The 19,887-nt window shown below is 38.4% G+C and overlaps 1 protein-coding gene across 1 annotated transcript in view; it reads right to left on the reverse strand.

Moving 5' to 3' along the window:
* Nucleotides 1-19,887, reverse strand: part of LOC124038730 (VPS10 domain-containing receptor SorCS1-like) — a 139,924-nt gene that overhangs the window by 15,283 nt on the left and 104,754 nt on the right. Inside the window, exons 19-25 of the mRNA XM_046354809.1 lie at nt 8,198-8,311; nt 7,837-8,008; nt 5,924-6,110; nt 5,624-5,757; nt 5,327-5,450; nt 4,977-5,089; nt 3,273-3,407 (exon numbers count right to left, since the gene is read on the reverse strand). Coding sequence (XP_046210765.1) covers nt 3,273-3,407; nt 4,977-5,089; nt 5,327-5,450; nt 5,624-5,757; nt 5,924-6,110; nt 7,837-8,008; nt 8,198-8,311 — 979 coding nt within the window. The remainder of the gene's footprint in view (nt 1-3,272; nt 3,408-4,976; nt 5,090-5,326; nt 5,451-5,623; nt 5,758-5,923; nt 6,111-7,836; nt 8,009-8,197; nt 8,312-19,887) is intronic.

The raw sequence follows: 19,887 nt of genomic DNA on the forward strand, positions 1-19,887 counted from the left end.
AGAAATACAAGATTAAATAAATCATTATCTGTACTATTATTCTGACATGTCACATTCTTAAAATATTGTGGTGATCCTAACTGACCTAAGACAGTGATTTTTTACTAGGATTAATGGTCAGGAATTGTGAAAAACTGAGTTTAAATGTAGTTGGCTAAGGTGTACGTAAACTTCCGACTGCAACTGTATATCTTAGATATAGAACAGACACTTCAGAACAAACTTCCTTAAGATTTTGTGGTTGGACTATCTGTTGTTCCATGTAGTGAATCTGTTTTTCAATGCATTTTTATGGTCTAATAGCCGTAAGGCCAAATACAAATTTTCATCTAATAATATTGCTTTTTTTCACTCAAAAAGGCAACAGTTCTGAACTGGGTTTAATATATATATATTTAATCATTTTAATTAGGTTCTTCTTTTAAACATCCATTGATTGAAAGCTCATTGCTCAGTTATCAAGGTCAACATCCCTGTCGTGTTCACATTTCTCTCAAGTAAATGCTGTAGGTAGAGTGCCTTTTTGTCTCACCCATCTACACATAATATCCAAAGTGAAATCATGTTTTTCAGAATTGTTGCTTATTTATTGAAAATGAAATACAGAAATATCTCATTCACCTAAGCATTCACACCCCTGAGTCAATACATCTTAGAATCATCTTCGGCAGCGATTACAGCATTGTACACCTGGATTGTACAATATTTGCCCATTGTTATTATTTAAACATTTATCCAAGTCAAATTGGTTGTTGATCATTGCTAGACAACCATTTTCAAATGTTGCCATAGATTGTCAAGTAGATTTAAGTCAAAACTGTATTTCGTCCACTAAGTAACATTCACTGTCTTCTTTGGAAGCAACTCCAGGGTAGATTTGGCCTTGTGTTTTAGGTTATTGTCCTGTTGAAAGGTGAATTCATATCCCAATGTCTGGTGTATAAGCAGACTTATCCAGATTATCCTCTAGGATTTTGCCTATGCTTAGCTCCATTCCGTTTATTTTTTATCCTGACAAACTCATCACTCCTGAAAGATTACAAGCATACCCATAACATGATGCAGCCACCACTATGTTTGAAAATAAACTCATACTGCAAAAAATGTGGCAAAGCAATTATGCTTGGGGAAAATCCAATACAACATATTACTGAGTACCAATCTCCATAATGCCTTGTTGCAAACAGGATGCATGTTTTGGAAATGTTTATTCTGTACAGGCTTCCTTCTTTTCACTCTGTATTGTGGAGTAACTCCAATGTTATTGACCCATCATCAATTTCCCCCTATCACAGCCATTATACTCTGTAACTGTTTTAAAGTCACCATTGGTGAAATTCCTGAGCATTTTATTTCCTCTCCAGCAACTGAGTTAGGAAGGACGCCTGTATCTTTCTAGTGACTGGGTGTTTGAGACACCATCCAAAGTGTACTTAATAACCATATTCAATGGGATATTCAATGTCTGCTTCCCCTATCTACCAATAGGTGCCCTTCTTTGCAAGTCATTGGAAAACCTCCCTGGTCTCTGTGGTTGAATCTGTGTTTGAAATTCACTCCTCGACTGAGGGACCTTGCAGATAATTCTATGTGTGGAGTACAGAGATGAGGCAGTGAATAAAAAATCATGTTGAACACTATTATTGCACACAGAGTGAGACCATGCAACATTTTATATTTGATTTGTTAAGCAAATCTGTACTCTTGAACATACTTAGGCTTGCAATAACAAAGGGGTTGAATGCTTATTGACTCAAGACATTTCGGCTTTTAATTTTTTTTGTAAAAATGTCTAAAAACATAATTCCACTTTGACGTTATGGGGTATTGTGTGTAGACCAGTGACAAATTGTTTTATTTGCATATGAAAATATGAGAAATTTTAGGAAATTTGGCCAAAGATTTGCCACAACTGTTTGCCAGAAGCCTGTTTTTTTCATTAAGGGTTCACAGCTAAAAAAGCAGTAATTTAACAATTTACCAGAAACCATTTAACAAGAGACCAGAAAGCCTTCCCAAAACCCATTCGACTCCTTAGCCATGGCTCACTAATTCCATCTCGCTCTTTCTAAAATCTTTCCACTGGTTAAAATTAGACTGCTCTACACTGTATGAATAATTACTTTTTATTCTAGTGGCATATCAGGGTCAGTAAATCTATAACACATTTTAATAAGCTGTGCCAGACATTACCACACCCCCCCCCCACCACACAGATACACACAAACCCAACGTGCACACACACGCCATACCACACACACGACACAATAAGATGTGCAATAGTGAACTAAGATATATCAACCTATTGTCTGTGATGTCTTGCCAGGTATTCAGACAGGCTATAGATAAACACATCCGCATAATTCCCAACTCAGGCTGCCCCGCCACTAGCCTCCTCTGATGTGTCCAATTACATGATGCATCATTGTAATTAAATACCTATTAACTCAGTTCAAGACTAACTGCGAGCGACTGGAATTACGTTTACATGTTGCAACATATGCAAATAAGTGTATCATATATTTCATATGTATATATATATATATGCAATAAGTGTAACAGATCATGCAGAATAAAAATGTCTGATGGTGGACTGAAATGATATCAATTTTACTATACGATTGAGCTGCTGAAAGGCAGATGAAAACGTGGTGTGTTTTATCAACTCTATAGAATGTCAAGAATTATAGAGCTGTAAAAGCCATTAGAGCCCAGGTCCAGCATCTTAGATATTATATTCGAAGCAAACCCTTTAAGATGGAGTGAATGATAAGTATAGTATGAGCTATTAACTTATAATGGTTAGACATGAGTTATGTGAAATAAATTGTGATGCTACAGTTTAGGTTGCAATGATGTACTGAGATGAATGCTGCTTTTCAAGAGCGAAGTTCTGTTAGTTTGATGGGAAGACAGTGCCCTCTAGTGGTGGCAGTGTGTGAATAAATGCCATTTTGTTGCGCTTGAATATCTAACAAAGGATCAGTAGATTCCATATGCATGTCTGATTAAAGCAGCGAAAAGAGAAGAACTAATTATGAGCAAATGATGAACCCACCATGATATGAAGAATATAATCAAGGGGAAATGTGTTTTCACATTGTGCTGCTATTTAGTGATGCTGCTATTACTTGCTTAATTTAACATTGAGGTACTGTAGGCCTAACTACAGCATGATTCATGTAATGGATCTATATAAATGGAAGTAAATAGGTAGGACTATAATAATAATACAAAATCGTTTAAGACTTTATAGTCTGGTGATACATTACCTGCTCTAAATGTGTCACTTTTCCATCCATTCTCCCCTCGGTTGACCTTTTTTCAGGGACGATGCAAAACTCTGCTGCCGTTGGCAACCCTGGAAGCACTGACACTAGAAGCTGCTCTCCACTGATCCCTGTGACCTTCAATTAAAAAGTAATGAAAAAAATACATCTGACATCTCAGGTTCTCCTATATTTTCATTACGTTATGTCATATAGCACTACACCGGACTTAACTATGGAAAAGGCTAAATGCACCAGCTTTTTTTTGTTTTTTTTTAAAGATGTCATTTGACTAAGTACCAGTCACTGGCAAGAGATAATGCACAAATCAGCCCAAACATGCAGGTTCATTTTGACAGTCTTTAGTAAAAAGCAGGCCTTTTTTAAGTGCATTTGTGCTGTAACAACCCTGTCAGTTTCCTGGTATAAAACATGGTCATAGCTGACAAGACAGAAAGCCAGTGTGTGGTGTATATATAGCTCAGCAGCCAGGCCTTTTATGTAACCCAATGTGCTTCTTAACATCCTGAAAGAGACAACGGAGGAGACTGGAAACCCTTTACCTTATATGGTACACTCTACCTGCTATTTACATGAAGCCAAATACTTATAGGGACATAACCTGATTTGTGGCACTTAGAAATCGTATACTGCTAGTAATGTTTACCAGCTAACTTCAGTGAATTCAGTGAGGGAAGCATCATGACATACAATTTGCTACCAAGTTGTTTGCAATGCTGTTAGAATGACTTGAAATAATCATCAGAGTGCACCAATTAGTTACTGTAATCACAGTAATTTACTGGTAAGAAGTTCTGTAGTAGTACTGTACAGGCAACACAGTCTCACATTCAATTCGTGCATATATGTACAAAATGCATTTCAGCAAATTTCGTGCATTTTTTGTGCGTTTTTCTGGCTTAATTCGTGAGAATAGACACAAAATGATGTGCTTCTTAATTCATGTGAAAAGACACTAATTTAACAAGTAGGCTACACACAAGCCTTTTCAACAACCATATAGACGCGATAGTTTATATTTAATTTTTGTTCTTAAACTCGATGTAGGATCAGGCAAAACCCCTTGAGTTGCGCACCTTATGCAGGTTTGGTCTTCGGTTGGTTGCCATGTGTCCATATCGAGTGGTGTGGTCATGATGTCTAGGTCCGCTTGTCAACGGATGTGGAAAGCATAGTGCAACCTTGGAGTTTGGTTTCTAGTTTTGAGTCGGTTGATCCACTTCCATCTCTGACACGTGGAAACCGGAGGGGGGAAGGCAGGGTTGCATTCCACACATATGCTCGTAGGCCAGAGGGGTCCGGGCGCGGCCGGCCAAAGTTGTGGGCTCCATGGTTGCCCACTTGTAGATTGACCCATTGGTTGGGTTAAAGAGTCGTTTGTCCATAGGTTGGGGGTTAGGGTTATGTCCAGTTGGAGTTAGGGTTAGGTATAGTTAGTAGAATTTTTAAGGTTAGGGTTAAGGTTAGGGTAAGGTATAGTTGCGTATATGGTTGTTGCAAAGGCTTGTGTGCCTACTGGTTAAATTTGTGTCTTTTCGCACAAATTAAGTAGCACATAAATTTGTGCATTTTCGAACAAATTGAACCACACAAAAATGCACAAAAACGCACAAAATCTGCTGAAATACATTTTGTACATATATGTGCGAATTGGATCTGAGGCTGGGCTGGTACAGGAGAACTCACTTGGACCATGGAGTCCTTGACCACTCTACTGATGTCCTGCCTCCATTCAGGCACACCAGGATTGAAGGCCTCCAGATTAGAGGAGAAGGCTAAAACGTGTGACTTGAAATGTTCTACAGGAAAATACAAGACACACATTTAATGGCGATAGATGCTAGATAATAAGAGAGAAACTGTTACTAGATCAGAAGAGGTTATAAATGATTAAACGTTAAACATCTAAATGATCAAATCACCTTCTATTGGTCGCATCACAGTCAGTATTTTATATCACAGAACATTTACCACCTGAATGTTAGAAACATATAACACCTCTGTAATTTAGAGATGAGTCATTTCAAATACTTTACCATAGACAGCAACAGTTATTTTGTCTTGAAGGACGGTGTTGCCAACTGACACTTGCACGGTGACAGTATGGGTTCCCTCCTTTGAGAAGGTGAAGGACATTCCTCCCACTAAAGTCATAACAGGCTAACACACATACAAAAGACAGAGTGATAGAGTTTGACACAGAGAGAGAATGTCACAAACTAAAGGTGGGTTTGTCCGTACAATTCACAATATTGCAATTGAAATAGTAAATGAGGTAAGTAAAGTTCTGTAAATCTGTAAAGTTTTAAGATATAGTGGAATACTTCACTGACCTGAGTGTGGTTGTTCAACCACCAGTAGTAGGTGACTGATCCAACGTAACGTGGCTTCAGGACTGTTGATAGATTCACTGCTTCATTCCTAACAACCACCGAGGGGGCTGAGAGCTGCACTTGCTCAAGTAGACCTACAATAAAATCAAATGGATGTGTTTCCTTTCACGGAAGTGTATTCCTTTCCTACTGCAGATACATCATTAACAGAGTTTTTTTACAGGTAGAAATGTTCCAAAGTGTACCTGTAATTCTAAAGTAAATGAATTATATCAGTCATTCATGTGCTGTTTCACTTACAGGTAACATGTAGGTATAGTAAGACTCTCTCGGAGCCCAGGCTGTTGAGTGCCGTGGCAGCCACTCGGTAAATGCCCACTTTACTGTATATATGTTTGATTCCATCCTCTATGGAGCTGATGTTAGCGTAGGATATGGCCGTCCCGTCTCCAAAGTCCAATGTTATACTTGTTGTGGAGCCATCACTCTACCAATGGAATCATGTTTGTGATTAGATTTTTTAAGAATGGCCACAGTGTGCATGTTTAACACAATTTAAATACATATATTCATATATTTATTTATATATCCTACACATATTCTGCATGTAGAAATACATTGTTATATGTGACAACTGTTATATGACAATGGCTACAAGTGTTTGACAACAACAATCTAGGCTCTACGAATCAACAATATGTACAACATGATGCACTGCAGCTCATCTCAATCCATTGGTTAACGATTGAGAGTAAACCAATGTATATGTAAATGTATACTATAGGGCGACAAATACATAACATGCCCATTCATACTACGAAATGAGTGCCTTTTGGATCCCTTTGATATTTAGAATTTTAACAGCCTGTTATATTAAATGAAGTGCCTTTTAATATAGACCACATGGAAAATGTAATCAATCTGATTTATTCATCATTTTGACATGTGCACCCTCTGTGACTGTCACCCCCTGACCTTAGAGATCCGTTTTATTCTCTATTTTGGTTAGGTCAGGGTGTGACCAGGGAGGGCAATCTATGTGTTCTATTTCTTTGTTGGCCAGGTATGGTTCCCAATCAGAGACAGCTGTCTATCGTTGTCTCTGATTGGGGATCATACTTAGGCAGCCTGTTTTCCACCTTAGTTTGTGGGATCTTGATTTTTGTTAGTTGCTGTATAGCCTGCATAACTTTATGTTCGTGGTGTATTTTTGTATTTTTTTAGTGTTCATTTTAAATAAAAGTAAGATGTTCGCCTACCACTCTGCACCTTAGTCTAATTCATTTTCAACGAGCGTAACAGTGACTTCTTGTAAGATTTAACCCACTTACCCCAACATTTCTCAAAGTTGTCTCCATAATTGTAAACCCCTAGTTCATTTAATGTGATTGGTGATTACTTTTAACGTAAAAACAAAACCCTACCTGTTCATAATTTTAAGGTCGACCCTGTTACGTGAACTGAACTCTCATTTTAATATGGAATTATTTAAATTATTCATTTTTTAAATTATAAAACAAAAAAACAAAGACGGAACATTTTAAAGTCCAAGCAGGTGAGCTGGTCCTACTCTTTTTTTGCCATTTTCTCATGTTTTGTGGTGGAAAACTGAGTGGGTCGAGCATAACACATCAACCCTGTTACCCCATTTGTATTTATTAAGGATGTCCAGCAACACTAAGGCGGGTATATAAAAGAACAAATATTACATGGCATTACATTTCTTATAACTTTTCACAACACATTAAGTGTGCTTCCTCAGGCGACCACTCTACTATCACATACTGTATCTACAATACAAAATCCATGTGTACATGCGTGTCTTGTCATGTGTATGTCTGTCTGTGCACATAGATTGACAGACTACAAATGTTTAGCCATTTTTTGGGGGTGAAGCTTGCATTCAATTTCCCTCCCTGTTGCACACAACAAGCTTCTTTACCCCTGTCAAAAGAGGATTTATGGCTGATAAGACCAAATCGTCAACCCTGTTACTTTACTTGGCACTTAATAGGCACTTGCTATTGTCTTTTTTTATTAACCTCTTGAAATGGCAAAACATGTTTGTTATCTAAGTTGAATATGTGCTCTTTATGACAGATTTTTTTTTTTAAATGTATCACCAAGTTACGCTACACAAAAGGCACCCAATTGGTGGAACGACCCAGCACATGCTTTCAATAAGATGTCTAAAGAAATATTCCAGACATTACCTCTTCCAGAAACACCAGGAAGGTGACGTTGTCCCCCATGGTGGCTGTAAGTGTCCCCTCACTGGTGACCAGCTGCAGACCTCTCGGGGCCTGGCGGGGACACCTCTGGCTCCTAGGGCTATACTTCCCCAGGGTTTCCGCAGTGCAGTTATTGGATAGAGCCTTACGGTATCTGCAACATACACACATACAGACATAAATATCTAGACAGCCCATACTTTATCTTAAATACATATGAAGAAATAAAACAAGAAAATATACTGGCAACTTTGCTGAAGGGATCTCTAATACTGTACGTTATTCTGGGTGCATTTCTGACTAGTTAAGCAGTACATAATGTTCAAATGAAGATTTGCCATACCCAGTAGTGTTGAGGAAGCTGTCCCCAGTGGTGCAGTCTGTGGACACGGAGGATGGAACAAACCAAAAGACTGGGGTGCATCCTCCATCACTCTGCCTCTCAAAGCCATAATCACTATTTGGGGTGGGAGAGAGAAATCAATAGGCTACAAGTCTTGAGATCAGTAATAAGCATTAAGTATAGGAAGTGGATGTCTGTTTTTAAGGTTTATTAGTAACATTTTAAGACTGTAAAATAAAAATAGACAGATTTGAATGTACTTGATTTTTAATACCAATTATTACATAGTTTGATAGTATTATGTTTGGTGTGTTCGACATCAAAATAACCATAAAAAGACAAAAAATATCTAAATTTTTTTAATATTGTTTACTGGCTTTGGAGCTCTGTAAGAAAATGTTATGTAAACAGATATCATATAAACGTGATTAATTGATTGATTGACGGATGTCAGTGAACCTTTCAAAGTATTTAAAAAAAAACGTTTTATTATTTTTGTATTATTATTTATTACAAAAAACACAAGGAAGGGGTAACATTACAGTATTAGAGCATGAAGGACAAACATTACAGCATCAAGACACTATCAAACATGTATCAGTCTTTCCGCAACAGAGCCATCCTTAAGTGTGAGGGTGCGTGTGGATGATAGTGATATAAAATATATGTCATAGTTCCCTTTTTCATGATCACAATCTTGTGACACCCGAACCCTCCACAGTTCCCCAATAGCTGTCCCTCAACCATTCGAGACCCCTCCCACAGTCTACCCCCCCCACCCAAATAAAACAAATCCATTCCCCACCACCAAGAAACCCCCCAATGCACCAACATCCAAGAGAATGAACTTAAGAGAAAAAAGGAAAAGACAGAAGAAAACAGCAAACAACAATGCAAAATTTAAAAAAGAATAACAATACAGTTAAAACAAAGGACATCAAGGACGACTGAAATCATAACAGCAATGCCTACTTTATATGTTTGTGTGCATGTCTGGCACGATTACATGTATGTGTGTGTTCTTGTTTGTGTTTATTTGAATGAGAGTGTGTGTATATGTATGTATACAAACACCTGCATGGCATCAGCCTCAGGAAAACCTGCATTAGTTGTAAAAACACTGCCACTTAGTGTCATTCAAATGTACTTTTATTGTTTCATGTTGACTTTTTTTACCATCCATTCTCTCTCTCACACAGCAACTCCACTCCCACTTGTCTCCAATTCCACATACCAACCCTCAGCCTCCCCAGCCCATCCCATCTATCTCTGCTGGCCACCCATTTCGTGTTTCAACGCAACACACATCTTTCAACTATGCTAAGATGTATAACGTACAATTTCAATCTATCTAATCGAATAGAATCTACAGATTGCGAGTTGAAGACAAATACTTTTACTAAGACTGTTAGATCTCCTAACAGTACTATTTCTAGGGTCATTTTAGATCAATGCTATGAATTTTCAGCCATTCCTGAACCTGAGACCAGAAACAGGCTACCCAAGGGCATTACCAAAATAAATGGTCTATTGATTCTGTATCCTCACAACAAAATCTGCAGAGCTTCGATGATTTTATGCTCCAAATATTCAACATGTTGTTGGTGGCAAGAATTCTATATAATAATTTTAGCTGAAAAGCACGAAGTCTTGAATCTTGCATTGTTTTATATACCAACTCATACACCCTGTACCATGGAATCAGTACATCAGAATTCTCTTCCCAACTATTTTGCAATCAGTATGGCACAGTTGTCAACATCCTGGTCCTCAAATGAAACTGGTATATTTTCCTATTTATGCTATTTTTATTCCTCCGCCAGTTTTGATTCTTTATATTGGGCAGACAGACCAGTTCCCTCCCTCCTCCCCTGCCACCTGCCTCCTCCATTTTTGGGTTAATGCTGTCAATTGGTTGTACTCTTGGATTGAGCAGACCTTCCCGTACAATTCTGATAACACCATGAAGGACATAACTCTACCATTACAATTTACAATGTAATTTAAGAACAAAGTACCCTTTTCAAACATCTTTCCCATAAATACAGGTATTTTATCAACCAGCACATTTGAGTTCAGCCATAATATTTGTTGTAATATTTGTTCTATCTTTTCAGGGGGAAGAAATTGAAATTGTAGCCAGTTCTGCAAGGCTTGTTTGAAAAATATAGATACTTTGAAAAATGTATCATTTTCAATAAATCGAAAATGAGACATGGCAATCTGCACAAAGGCAAAAAGGCCATTTTTATGTTAGCTGGATGTATGTTAGCTGGAATCAAAAGTTTGGTTCCAGTAAACAAATTACAGCATCGATGACACACACACACTCACAAAATATCAAATATATCAAATATTCACATTCAAGCAAACGTAGGTTTGCAAAACGTATTCCGCCTATGTTCCGTCGATGGCAATCTATGGTAAATTTGGTAGTTTATACTTGAATAACTTAAAAATATATACATTAGTCATATATAGTATCAATGTTTTTTGTGTTTTAGTGGATAGACCATATGGTTCAAGAGAAAATAGGCTTAATTATGAAGGCATCTAATCATCATTATCAATGACAATGACATTATTTTCCATTGACTTTTTTCACAACTGCCACCAGTTCGGCCCCAACACTTTTACAACAAATACATAGTAAAATAAACAAGTGTGTAAAATATAAATATATATATTTCATGCTGAAACCCTAATATTAAACACCAATTGAATTCACTAAGTTGATGGTTTAATATTAAGGATAGTGTTTTACAGGTTTAAAAAATCTTATTTAATTCGTTTTTAATTTTAATTTTACATGTGATAAAGCCACAAAGAGATAATCTGAAGTACCCAAAAAGGCCATTAGATGTCATGTGATCAAATTGAACAACAAAATAATAAAGTCACCAAAATTCTGGTAGTTTACTAGTAAATATACCAGTAATATAAAATGTATCCAATCAAATCAAATGTTATTTGTCACATGCTTCATAAACAACAGGTGTAGACTACCAGTGGAATGTTTACTTACAATGCAGAGATAATAGAAAAATAGTAACACGAGTAATAAATACACAATGCATAACGATAACTTCGCTATTTAAACAGAGTACCAGTCGATATGCAGGGGCACGAGGTAATTGAGGTAAATATGTACATACAGTGGGGCAAAAAAGTATTTAGTCAGCCACCAATTGTGCAAGTTCTCCCACTTAAAAAGATGAGAGAGGCCTGTAAATTCCCATCATTGGTACACTTCAACTATCACAGACAAAATTTGAAAAAAATCCAGAAAATCACATTGTAGGATTTTTAATGAATTTATGCGTAAATTATGGTGGAAAATAAATATTTGGTCACCTACAAACAAGCAAGATTTCTGGCTCTCACAGACCTGTAACTTCTTCTTTAAGAGGCTCCTCTGTCCTCCACTCGTTACCTGTATTAATGGCACCTGTTTGAACTTGTTATCAGTATAAAGGACTCTTGTCCACAACCTCAAACAGTCACACCCCAAACTCCACTATGGCCAAGACCAAAGAGTTGTCAAAGGACACTAGAAACAAAATTGTAGACCTGCACCAGGCTGGGAAGACTGAATATGCAATAGGTAAGCAGCTTGGTTTGAAGAAATCAATTGTGGGAGCAATTATTAGGAAATGGAAGACATACAAGACCACTGATAATCTCCCTCGATCTGGGGCTCCACGCAACATCTCACCCCGTGGGGTCAAAATGATCACAAGAACGGCGAGCAAAAATCCCAGAACCACAGAGTGCTGGGACGAAAATAACAAAGCCTACCATCAGTAACACACTACGCTGCCAGGGACTCAAATCCTGCAGTGCCAGATGTGTCCTCCTGCTTAAGCCAGTACATGTCCAGGCCCGTCTGAAGTTTGCTAGACAGCATTTGGATGATCCAGAAGAAGATTGGGAGAATGTCATATGGTCAGGATGAAACATCATGCTTTGGGGATGTTTTTCTGCAAAGGGACCAGGATGACTGATCCGTGTAAAGGAAAGAATGAATGGGGCCATGTATCGTGAGATTTTGAGTGAAAACCTCCTTCCATCAGCAAGAGCATTGAAGATGAAATGTGGCTGGGTCTTTCAGCATGACAATGATCCCAAACACACCGCCCGGGCAATGAAGGAGTCGCTTCGTAAGAAGCATTTCAAGGTCCTGGAGTGGCCTAGCCAGTCTCCAGATCTCAACCCCATAGAAAATCTTTGGAGGGAGTTGAAAGTCCGTCTTGCCGAGCAACAGCCCCAAAACATCACTGCTCTAGAGGAGATCTGCATGGAGGAATGGGCCAAAATACCAGCAACAGTGTGTGAAAACCTTGTGAAGACTTACAGAAAATGTTTGACCTCTGTCATTGCCAACAAAGGGTATATAACAAAGTATTGAGATAAACTTTTGTTATTGACCAAAGACTTATTTCCCACCATAATTTGCAAATCCTACAAAGTGATTTTCTGAATTTTTCTTTCTCATTTTGTCTGTCATAGTTGAAGTGTACCTATGATGAAAATGACAGGCCTCTCTCATCTTTTTAGGTGGGAGAACGTGCACAATTGGTGGCTGACTAAATACTTTTTTGCCGCACTGTATGTACATACAGACCACTTCGCTTTGTTCACATTTTGTTACATTGCATCTTCATCAATCTACACACAACATCCAATAATGACAAAGCAACATTTAAAAAAAATGTTTCAACATGTACAATAAAAGTTATACTCAATACCTTATTTACATAAGTATTCAGACCCTTTGCTATGAGACTCGAAATTTAACTCAGGTGCATCCTGGTTGCATTGATCATCCTTGAGATGTTTTTACAACTTGATAGGAGTCCACCTGTGGTAAATTTAATTGATTGAACATGACATGGAAAGACACACCTGTCTATGTAAGATCCCAAAGTTGACAGTGCATGTCAGAGCAAAAACCAAGCCATGAGGTCAAAGGAATTGTCTGAGCTCTGAGACAGGATTGTGTTGAGGCACAGATCTGGGGAAGGGTACCAAAACATTTCTGCAGCGTTGAAGGTCCCCAAGAACACAGTGGCCTCCAAATCACACAGCCAAGACATTGCAGGAGTGTCTCCGGGACAAGTCTCTGAATGTCTTTGAGTTGCCCAGCCAGAGCCTGGACTTGAACCTGATCGAAAGTCTCTGGAGAGACCTGAAAATAGCTGTGCAGCTACGCTACCCATCCAACCTGACAAAGCATGAGAGGCTCTGCAGAGAAGAATGGGAGAAACTCCCCAAATACAGGTCTACCAAGCTTGTAGTGTAATCGCTGCCAAAGGTGCTTCAACAAAGTACTGAGTAAAGGGGCTGAATACTTTACTTATAGTGTATATAAATGTGATATTTCAGTTTAAAAAATGTTATACATTTGCAAAATTGTCTAAAAATCCATTTTTGCTTTGTCATCATGGGGTTTTATGTGTAGAGTGATGGAGGAAAGAAAACAATTGAATCAATTTTAGAATAAGGCTGTAACGTAACAAAATGTGGATGAAGTCAAGCTTATGAAACTGTGGGTTTGCACAACTGAAGAAATTCTGCACAAACTGTCCATAACCCCCTCAGGAAGCTCATCTGCGCATGCTCATCTTCCTCAACAGGGTCTTGGCCTGACTGCAGTTCGTCATCGTAACCGAGTAAAGTGGGTAAATGTTCAACTTCGATGGTCACTGGCACGCTGGAGAAGTGTGTTCTTAACAGATGTATCCCGGTTTCAACTGTACCGGTTAGATGGCAGACAGCAGTGTATGGATTTTTTTGGGTGTGCGGTTTGCTGATTTCAACATTGTGGACAGAGTACCCCATGGTGGCGATTGGGTTATGGTATGGGCAGGCGTTAAGCTACAGACAAAGAGTACAATTGCATTTTATCAATGGCAATTTGAATACACAGAGATACCGTGATGAGATCCTGAGGCCCACTGTCATTCCATTCATCCGCCGCCATCAACTCATGTTAATGCACGGTCCTATGTCGCAAGGATCTGTACACAGTTCCTGGAAGCTGATAATGTCCCAGTTCTTCCATGGTCTGCATACATGTTTGGGATGCTCTGGATCGAGTGTTCCAGTTCCCGCCAATATCCAGCAACTTCACACAGCCATTGAAGAGGAGTGAGACAACGTTCCACAGGCCACAATCAACAGCCAGATCAACTCTATGCGAAGGAGATGTGTCGCGCTGCGTGAGGCAAGTGGTGGTCACACCTGATACTGACTGGTTTTCTGATCCACGCCCCTACCTGTTTTAAAGGTATCTGTAACCGATGCTTGCCTGTATTCCCAGTAATGTGAATTCCATAGACTTGGGCCAAATGAATTCATAGAAATTAACCGATATCCTGAACTGTAACTCAGTCAAATCTTTGACACTTCTGTATGTTACGTTTATATTTTTCTTCAGTGCATATGTTTGAACTAGTTTTCATTTGGAAGGCAGATAAAGCGTTGTTATCAAAAGCAATCACGTTTGCATGTGAAAACACAATACCACTCATTACAACACGTGCTAATTACATTACTTTTGATTTGAGCCGACTCCGTCATCGGCTTTGAACGGGGCATCTGGCTCACGCTTGGAAGGCAGCCCAGTTCCAAACCAAATGCAAGCAAAACATGCCTAACAGGGTGCCAGGGACAGATGAATCAAACCCCCTCAATGAAGGGAAGCGAAGTGGGAGGAAGGGCGATTTGCATATGTTTACATAATTGTAATCCATTCCCAACCTTCCTTTACTCGTTGTGATGCACTGAGGTTCCAATCTCTGTTTTAGAACAGACTGAGTTTATGACCAAAATGATCCTATTTAAAACTTTGTAGTACATTTTGACACTCAAATAAGTGTTTTTGACTTATATCACAGGCCATTTTCAAAAGGATTAGCTGCTTTTTAAGGGCAGTCATTCTTTAAGGCACATGAACGGTTCACGTTCAAGAAAGCCTTTCTAATAAAAAATAATTCCCTACTGTGAAGTAGGAATTAGTGTCAAACGCCTAATCCTGTAACCACTCACATTTATGTAAACCAACTCGTCCAATGTGAGATTCTGAACGTGTCACACAGAAGCCTCCGATGCCTTCGCACTGTCTATCTACACACTGGTAAACATGCTTAGAACTCTTGAGGGGCAATACGGCTACAGGTACAGATATACTGTGGTTCCTCCTTTAAAAGTTGAGTGTACACTGTGGGAGTTAGAGATACCTAGCGTCACGGCGTCATTACTCCAGATCACCACAAGGGGGAGTTAGAGCTCTCATTATGCATTTGGGTCCGAAGGTTTTTATATAACCAATCATATCGAGTGGTTCCAATGATGACTTTTACGCGTGCCCCCCGTCCCTTGAGCTTTCTTCAACAAAGATGGCTGGCAAAACATTACGGCGAAGCAGATGTAAGTAGTTATAACGTCATAACGAGTCAAGCTAAAAATGTACAATTGAGAGGAATATGTTAATGTGGATTGTGCCAATTTTTTTGTCATAACGTTAATTTATAAAAATCGCAATTTAGCAAGTTAACTGACTAGCTAACATTAGCCAGCTAGCTAGCTGGTGTTATGATATGAGTACAGTATGACATTGTAATTCGTGTTGTTTCATGTTTTAGGGACTCCTGAGAAAACCAGGCTGTCGTCTTGGGAAACTGTGGATGTAAAGAACCTAGCTAGATTAAGCATTTACTGCAAATTGAATGTACAATTGTGTATGCTTGCCTTGCAATTTACTTGCGTATTGTGTAGTGGAGGATAAAAATAACTGTATGCCTATGGATGTGTAGCTAGCTACATTATGTAGCCGATCTGTGTATGGACCCTAAAATGTTAGGTTCTGAACGAATATTCATACCAATCTATGAACCTCAGCTATCATAGCTGTTGTATCAACTTCAAGTCTGAATGGCATTAATGAAGCTTATGTATTGAGTAGACTATAATAACTTTATTGTGCCAAGGATGCAAGTCCTATAAACATGCACTGTAGTTATTACCATGTATGAGATCCCCCCCACATTGTAGCCTGTACATTGAATATATTCACTGATCATGAACTCTTCCTTGGAAAATAAAGATGTGGTTCAGATATGACTCTATGAGACATTCTTTTTCAGTCATATCCAATACCAGGTGTATCAATCTCCATTCTTTGAATGATGCTGTGTCTGCATGTACAGTATGTATTACAATTATACACTTCAACAGTGTTTACTACTCCTGCTCCTGGGAAATCAATGATTACACATTGTAACTACGCAACAGACTAGAAACATGATTTAAGTAAAGGCTGATTTGTAATTCATATATACAGAAAATAAACAATGCATATCTAACTCCCTTCATCTGCATTAATCTGAAGACGCAGGATAGCATTTCAATGAGATACTTAATTTCAACCAGTGAAGAATGTGAAACACTTTATTGAAAAAAGTTCATTATACAGGTGTTATAATTATGATCATTGTAATGTTATATTATAAATACAAGTTCAATCTGTACTTCAATGCACATATGGTGTGCATTATAAAACAAGTAAGAAAGACGAGGTGGGGAGAGAGGTGTAGGTGACAGAATGGGAAAGAGGTAAGAACAGAGGCAGACAGCATATGATTAATGAATTACAGTGCTACCCTAATATTCTCTCAGTTCATCACAATTACAGTGTCTCTAGCGGTGTCTCCTAACCAGCATTGGGCCCCAGTTGACCTGAAGGTTATCTTAAGAGCAGGTGAGGTGGCGATGACAGGACTGGCTTCCTCTCTCACATCAAAACATACCTGCAGACGAGAGACAGATTGATAGAGAGAGAACATGATTAAGCCTTGTTTTTGTTTTTTTATTCTACCACAGTCCGTCATCATAATCATCAGGAGGTGAAATGCAAAACTGACCTTGGATCAATAACTCTGGGACTACTACATCCCTATCTCTGTATTTCAATGTAATAATAATACTTGCTGTTGACCTGACCTCTCACCTATGATCATTCTGTGCCCTCTGTGTCAGCCAGTTCAGATGCGGGAGGGGTTAACCAACACAGCTAATATAACCTAGAGGATTTAGGGAGAAGGGGGAGAGGGAGGAAGTGAAGGAGAGAGACTGTTATCGTGTGTGTGTGGTCTCATCTGGTGTCCACACTAAGTGGCCAAAGAGTACTTTATGCTGAAAAATAGAAGATAATGTCATTATTAGACATACATACCACTTGAAGCTTGATGATGACTTGATCATTTGAATCAGCTGTGTAGTGATAAGGCAAAAACAAAAATGTGCATTCTGATATGCAGCTGGTGAGGTGTCAGGTTCAGCTCTGCACTTAAAAGGGTGATTATTCCAGATCTCTGTAAAATGCTGCAGATCTGCCCACAGATGAGGTAGGGACACATATCCCACACAGAAGAGGTGGATATAATTTGACAGTGTATCCTTCTTTCTCCAAACTGTGCATGTGAAACAGGTACAACAAGACAGGCAGCGAGGAAGAGAGAAAAAGAACACAGAACAGTTTAATTACCTCTGGTTATGGACACTTTTGCCAGCAATAAAGGTTCCACAGCCTGTTCCTCGGACAGTGAACATCTGGCCATATCTACATTTTTGACCTCTTGATCAGCTCACACTCTAAAAGTAAAGAAAATAGCTTCTTCTATGTAGATATGAAAACAATAACTGAGATGACTGTTCAATCTAAAGAAGCAGATGTCATATTCAGGATACGTCAACACAGCACAGAAAACTTAACACCAGACTGGTATTGAGGTTGTTCATCAGGTGATGGGAAATATGCAATAAAAAAGCATTGGAATTAAAAGTGAAATGTTTACCCTATTAACCTGCTTCATTATTTATGAATTACCAGCTGATGAAGAACAACTGAAATTTCATACAACATTGAACATTTGTCAAGGAATAAGCAAGACTAAAAAAGGTTAAATAACTTCTTAGATTTGATGGAGACATTATACATCTTTGTACCTTATAGTACCCAATTTTTGATTTGTATCAATGTGGATGAGAGACAGGTGTGCAGGAACAGAGTATTTTTGCCGAGCAATGCAACAAAGCTGGATCATTCTGGCAATGATACCTGCACCACCTACATGCTGCAGAGACTCCTTAACTCTTCGCCATTGTACATGATGACCCATTGCTCTGAGACTTCCTTTGACCATTCTAAAGACCGCATGGGGCATCCTTGCCTTAATGGCGCTGACTTTCTGGTCTAACTCTTCATCTGACATATCAGAATAGCATTCCCTGACAGACATATTATGTTCTTTCATCCTTCTGTAAAAAAAGCTATCTGTTACACTGTCATGAAATATGATTATTATCGACTATAAAACAAATAGGACATGGCTGGCTTATGAGTTGCCATGAAAGAAAGTTAGATTAATTCAATTGAAAATGGCTAGAACAGGCGTTCATAGCTAAATGCTTTTTGTTAGGTTGACAAAAATAATAGCATGATTTATCATTCTACGGTATGTTTTTATGTAATATAGTAGAATGTTATGAACCGACACTGAATCATAGGAGCTAACTACTAGCTATGTAAAAGCTGGACAGAAGAACACCCAGTGCTGCTTACCTGAGATACCATTTTTACACAGTCCTTCTTCGTAGGTGTCTGCTATATAACGCTGAACAGTATTGGTTGTAGCCAAACTGATTCTCAAAAAATGGCCAAAATGTAGGGTGGTTGATAACTAAATTACATTTTGTTTTACAATACATGTTTTGTTCTCTAAATATTTTTGGGGAATAAATGCATCAAGTTCTGAGCTCTATTACAAAATATTTGATTGCAAAACATTTTTTTTTCCTTTCAAGCCTTGTTTTTGCTTTCATAACAATTATTTTTGATTGAAAATAAAAAAGTTGCTTTCAGAAAAAAAAAAACTTTGATTTGACAATAACCAAGCGGGAGTTTGAGCACTGATAATGCTTTTGGGTCCCAATGCACTACTGTCTCTAACTGACAATGAATGGGCAATATAAACCAAATAATAAACTGATAATTGTGCACGAGTTCAAATGAAACAAGCAGGGAGTGTTTTTGGCTGAGTATGGTTCCCAATCAGAGGCAGCTGTCGTTTTTTGTTTGAGTGTATCTTGAAAATAAATATCATGACCACTTTCCACGCTGCACTTTGGTCCACTCTTCCTTCCACCGACAACGAGCGTTACAACGCTACTGACAGTGCACCAAAAGCATGCTCAAGCCGCGGAGTCGATTGAGTAGCGAGCTTCCGCGAGGACGCACTCTATGTAATAAAGTAATGACATTACAAATGAGTTACCTTGCACGTTATGTTGGCTGACAATTTGGTAGCTATGCTGTCCTTACGAACCACATAGCATATCATTACTGCAGTATGTGCCGGTATGTTAGCTATCTACCTAACGTTAGTAGTTATACATCAAACTTAATAGTATATTAACTATAGGCTATCTAACTACCCAATGTTTATTGACTTGATTATTCCTGTCATTCTCCCGTCCGCATGACACAGGGATTCTTTAGCTAAATAGCTCAGTACTGTACTGCCAACCAATAGAATATACAGCCCCATATTTTCCATTCCATCCTAACAGAAACCCAGAGGGTTTTGCATTTTTCATAGAATAGAATCACTATAATATTAATCAAATTA

This window comes from Oncorhynchus gorbuscha, linkage group LG06 (genome assembly GCF_021184085.1).
Source record: "Oncorhynchus gorbuscha isolate QuinsamMale2020 ecotype Even-year linkage group LG06, OgorEven_v1.0, whole genome shotgun sequence".
NCBI classification, from domain to species: domain Eukaryota; kingdom Metazoa; phylum Chordata; class Actinopteri; order Salmoniformes; family Salmonidae; genus Oncorhynchus; species Oncorhynchus gorbuscha.